Source organism: Pinus tabuliformis, chromosome 6 (genome assembly GCF_031772625.1).
Source record: "Pinus tabuliformis cultivar Carrire ecotype Pingquan chromosome 6, CPIR1, whole genome shotgun sequence".
Lineage (NCBI taxonomy): Eukaryota > Viridiplantae > Streptophyta > Pinopsida > Pinales > Pinaceae > Pinus > Pinus tabuliformis.
Window position 1 is genome coordinate 1,956,969,191 of NC_142292.1, and position 6,014 is coordinate 1,956,975,204.

The 6,014-nt window shown below is 33.7% G+C and overlaps 1 protein-coding gene across 1 annotated transcript; it reads right to left on the reverse strand.

The window, feature by feature from the left end:
• Positions 1–2,886: 2,886 nt before the first annotated feature.
• LOC149267000 (uncharacterized) lies at positions 2,887–4,482 on the reverse strand. The gene is made up of 4 exons (XM_089397808.1): positions 3,722–4,482; positions 3,509–3,601; positions 3,344–3,411; positions 2,887–3,231 (listed from the first exon to the last, which is right to left on the reverse strand). The coding sequence occupies exons 1-4, from the start codon at positions 4,358–4,360 to the stop codon at positions 3,114–3,116; spliced, it is 918 nt and encodes a 305-aa protein (XP_089253934.1). The 5' UTR covers positions 4,361–4,482; the 3' UTR covers positions 2,887–3,113.
• Positions 4,483–6,014: the final 1,532 nt, after the last annotated feature.

Consider the following 6,014-nt stretch of genomic DNA (forward strand, 5'->3'; position numbering starts at 1 on the left):
TTCTCCCTTTATATGCTCAACGTCAAAATCAAAATTTGCAAAAAAGGCTTGCAATCTGGCAAACTTGGATTCTCCAGGCATTTTGATGTATTTTGTTAACACTTTCTTTAAAGTATAAGCATCAATCCTGCGAAGAAACCTTTTATGTATGAGGTTGACGTCAAATTTGTCTATACAATTCCATGCAACTTTTACCTCTTTTTCAATTGTAGAATAGTTTTTTTCTGCTTGGTTCCATGTGCCTAAAGCAAACTGTATAACTTGTTCTTCTCCTTCTTTAGTTTGCTTGAAAATACCTCCACATCCAATGTTGTTGCTGTCACTTTCTATAATTTTTGGCAAATCCTCATTTGCATGATAGAGAATAGGTAAAGTTTTTACCTTAGATTTTATTTTTCTGATGGCATTGGTATGTTCTAAAGTCCAAGGCAATGGATCCTTTTTCAATATTTGATTTAACAATTTTCTGTCATGGGCACATCCTTCATAGAAATTTTTGGCGTAGTTCAAACAACCTAGGAATCTCTGCAATTCTTTTTTATCTGTGATCATATCTGGAAATTTATTAGAAAATTCACGTGCATGCTTTTGTAATGTGATTTGGCCATCCTCAATAGTATGTCCTATGGTCTTTGCTTGAAACAAATCCATTTTCTTCTTGCTTAGTCTGAGCCCACTTCTCTTGACTACCTGTTTAGAAGTTTGTACATGTTTGAAATGTTCTTCTACATATTTAGAGAAGATTAACACATCATCAATATATACAATGAGCCAATCAAAGTATGGCTTGAAAACCTGGTCAATGACCTTTTGAAATTTGGGTGGTGCATGTTTTAGGCCAAACATCATGACATTCCACTCATAATGACCACCAAGAATGATGAAGGCAGTTTTGAGTCTATCTTCTTCTTTTACAGTAACCTGCCAAAACCCAAATTTCATAACAAATTTGGAGAAAACTTTAGCTCCTGCTATTCGGCTTATTAGGCTTCCTCTGTGGGGAATAAAATATGTATCATCTGCTAGTACAAAATTTAGATTTTGTAATTTATGACTAATCTGGGAACACCTCTAATCTGTTTTGAGTGTTTATTTACATAAAACTTGTAACAGTTCCAGGGATTACTAGATTCTGTCATAAATATAGCTAAAACAATGAAAGCGTAATTGTACCTTGATAATTTTTTAAGGTTTCATAATTTTGGATTCCCACTAGCTCTTTGGGATACACTACATTATTAGCTTCCATAAGAAAAATTACCAATTGAATTGATTTATTTTTAAATAAGAAGATTCAATGGCTATAAACAAAATAAAATAAAAGTGAAACTCAAGATCAATTTCAAACCAATATCCAACTACCCATGCATTTATAGATATGGCAAAAGCATTGAATCATTGTCCTCTTCCCTCTTTGTAATTAGCAACGAAAAAAAGTCTTGAGAAAATAATTGTGCTCCTCTTTGTAACTTGGTTGTTGTTTTATAAGCCACTTAATTTAATAAAATAGTTTAATATCATGATGTGTTGTATGTACTCTAAACAATAATATAACTGTAAAATGAGCTATATGAATATTTGTTTAACATTTTTTATTATTTTTTTCATGTAATTAAACGTTTTTTGGTAGATAAAGGTTATACATATATATAATTGACATTGAAGAAAATGATAACAAGTTAATAATTATTTATTTAATATTGAATGATGGAAATTATTTTATATAATGTTCATATTATAGTAGACATGTCATGTCATTAGAGTATAGATTGACATAATGAGAGTTGTATAAATTGTACACATGTTATTGTTACATAATTTTTTCAAATTTATATTTTTTAAATTGAAAAATAAAACCCATAAAAATTGTATATTCAATACTTTACACCAATTAAAAAATGGAAATTTTGAATTTAATTACAAACTATTTGTGCTTATGGTACATAGTAATTAATATATAATGTTACTTTGCAAATTATTTATATTTATTGTACATAGTAATTAATGATATAATACATATTTTTTAAATTATTTTTTTGTAAATTAAAAAATAAAACCCATAAAAATGGTTTATTCAATACTTTACACCAATCAAACATGAGCTCCATAGTGAAACAGCGCATTGGGCAGTTCCTAAAACGCCACGGACGGAAAGGATCTGCGATATATGTGAGAATAGGAACATCGAGGATGAAAACCACTTCCTGTTAGAGTGCCCCGCATATAACCACATTAGATCTCAGTTTCACAATCTTTGTTACAACACTGACCTTCCTAGCCTTTTACAATGTCAAAATTATAATGAGCTCGGGAGGCTTCTCTCCAAGCTTTTTGAGCATAGGAATAAAATCTTAAATCAAAATAGATAATTTGTTTCTTTAGGTCCGATAGACCATTATACGTTAACCATCGTCATCATCATCATCATCAAAAAATGGAATTTTTGAATTTAAATACAAACCATTGTATTTATGGTACATAGTAATTAATATATAATGTTATTTTTCAAATTATTTATATTTATTGTATATAATAATTAGTGATATAGTACATAGTAATCAATAATAGAGTACACAAAAGTCAATTATTACCATACACAAAAAGTCAATTCTTGCTATTATAACACATAAGAGGGAGACATTTCGACTAGTACGCAAAAGTCAATTATTCCCATGCACAAAAGTCAATTCTTGCTGTTATTACACAATAAGAGGTTGAGATATTTCAACCAATCATATAATAAATACAAATAAATTTTATTTAAAAATAATAAATTTAATTTCATAATTTTAAATTATAAATTTTGGATAGATACGATTGAATAAACACTTAATGAAAAAATAATGCAAATACAAGTGAATAAAAAATGAATACAGCCCAGTGGTATAATATTTTTTTATTCATTCAATACGTGTTCCAAACAAAGTTCAATACTTGTTCCAAATAAAGTGATGAAACGTTCGAAATATACTATTTTTTATGCCACACACGTTACGTACGTTAGACGGTGCCCAATTTGTCGTCATCCTGGTCAATGCCTTCACCAAGCAGCACTGTGGACATCATATTCATTGTTCACGCCATTTATTTTTCAGGGTCACCATACTGTGCATTTAATTATCTGATTTGAGAAACATGAGAATCGTCTGGTTCAAATCCGTGGGTTTCTCCAGCGGAAGAGCATGCCCACAATCTTTTATCACCACAAGCTTACCCTTCTCTCCAATATGCCTGCAAATATCATAAAACTTCACTTCTCCGCCGAGAATATACTGTTAAAGATGAGAAATTGATTTCTTTTGAATTAAGGTCAATCATTCAATAACGGAACTGAGCTTGTTACCTTTGTAAAACATAGGCCTCGTCCAACCTGCGAAGCCGATCCTTCTCGCCCCAAACTATTAGAACTTCCTGTTCGATTTCAAGAAATTAAATTTCAATCCGTCCTTTGAAAATATTCCCATATTTCGTGAGATTATCGAATATCGTATATGGCTAAGAAACCAACCTGGTTTATTGTTGGCAGTGCCTGCAAATTCTTCGAACCGATGACTATCCCATCCACGAGCTGTGCCCTCTGCTCTCTGTTTCGTTGCGTAGCCTTCGGAGATTTCAAGTTGAAATACAAAGAGTTTTAATAATATTTCAAGATAACATTTCCACGAAACAATGCGAATTTCAATGTAAAAACATGAATATATATATAGATATATATATGTACCTGCCATAAGTCTTCGTATATGAAAGTAGGAAGCCATGGCATCTTGTAAAAACAGATATTCACGGTGATCTTCAAGCCTTTGGCACTGTTGGGTACAAGGAGGTCTTTAATGCCGGAGAAGCCCAGTTCTTCCAGAAGAGGACCGTTAGTCGACGGCGTCATGCAAATTGCGGAGCTGATGATAATTAGGCTTTGGACGAGGTTAGGGTATTTGTGCGCCATCCAGAAGGCAACGAAGCCACCGTAACTATGCCCCACCACGATCACGCTCTCCACTCCGAGACATTGGAGCATACTCCTGAGGCACTCCGCTTGGAAAATCTCAGTCCGCTCGGAGCTGGTGGTGGTAGAGTCCCCAAAGAATACGAGGTCGGGGATGAGGAGATCGAAATGTTTTCCAAGATCGCAAATTCGGGTATCCCATGCAACCAGCCCATCCGCCCCGAAACCGTGAATGAGAAGAAGTTTTGGCCGCTCATTCTCTAAATTGCGTGGTTTGTTACTCCGTAAAACCCAGCAGTGCAGGGACGTGCCATCGCTTAACTTTATTTGCTCAGACTTTAAGCCCAGCGATATCCAGCGAGCTCGCTTCCGTTTCCTTATGAATTCTGCAATACTAAATCCAAATAGGCCTCTCATTTCAACTGTGGATAGATGAAATCTGCTTGATGGCTGGATCCTGGTTCGATATAAATAAAGCTCAAGTCAAACAGCCAAACGGCTAAGCGTAAGCAAAAGGTTGTCTGGTTACTAATCCATAAACAGTATAGAATGTTCGCAAAAAGTGGAAATGAGCTGGACACCCATATCGTAAACTTGAAATAAATTGGAACCCATAACAATTAAATAAACATTATTTTTTTTTAATTTTATTTGGGAGCTTAGGATGTTATGACCATCCTCCTATCACCATAGTATGTCATCCGGAAACCAAACCAGCAAAGAAAAATGAGGATTTTAGTATAAAAATTTACGGGGTCAGTCACATTCGTTTAGCTGGTTTCCACTTAGTAACACTGTGCATACGAAGGTGAAATAAAAATTAAATTGAATTTGTTGGGAATTTTTGATAATTCCAAACAAAAATAACAGAGAATAATACTCTATTTTTAACACAGTAAACAGAGTTTTTTTTTTTCTTTATATTCATTAACAAGACTGTTGTTAAAAAAAATTCTTAATCTAGTAGAGGGATTAAGCCAAGAATTGTTGAGATGAAGTTCCAAAAAAAATTTCACTATGTGTCTGCTTGAAAAATTAACACACGTGTTTGCACTATTGTCCATTACAAAAACACTCTTTCTTACTAAAAAGATTTACACTCCTACGTGTAAAAAAATTTCATTCCGGCGATGCTGCGTATTGCGTCAACAAAAAAAAATTACATTCGCGCTTATGCGTATATTGCCTTTCATATTCAACAAAACACAGGATATATCTTTTCCTTTTTACCTGTGCTACTCCGGTGAATAAAAAAAATAATAAAATTAAAAACCTTTACCTACATTTACGAACCACAGTAAATTTCATTAAATGCTTCATTCATAAACCTCGCCGTCAATGAAAATTTCACTTCACTTTAGGCGTGGCGCAATGGTTGTTTTGGAAAACTGCTCAAGCCACTTGTTAGCCTATGGGTATGATTGCTGCCCTTGCATAATTACCAGCATTAGGTAAAAGCGGTGCAGGGAACTCGTGGTTTTCTGAAAAAAAAAAAAAAAACAAACAAACAAAAAAACAAAAAAAAAAGCTTTAGTTGAAATTATCATTTCAACACTCCCCTTTAATTTCAACTGATGTTATCTGTCATACTGAGACACTTCCTCAAAAACTCAAAACTTTTCTGCCCCAATGGTTTGGTGAGAATAAACTTTGTGTCAATGTGTTTCGTTCTCTTATGAAATACAGAATTCTTGGATAACGCAATAGCTGAGCTATTGTCACAAAAAATCACAATTCCTTTTGCTTGCTCTTGGCATAAACTCCTTAACATCCTTCTCATCCAAATTGTTTGACATGCTGCTGCTGTAGCTCCCAAATATTCTGCCTATGTTGTAGAGAGTGCTACAATAGGTTGTTTTTTAGAAGCCCATGAAATGACTCCTTAACCCATGTGAAAAAACATAACCAGATGTGCTTTTCCGATCATCTACACTTCCAGTCCGATCACTATTAGTGTATCCAATTAAATCTGAACATTCTGAAACAATATATAAAATGCCAAACCTTTTAGTACCTTTAACATACCTTAGAATCCTTTTTGCTGCCTGCCAATGTGCTTCTTCTGGCCTCT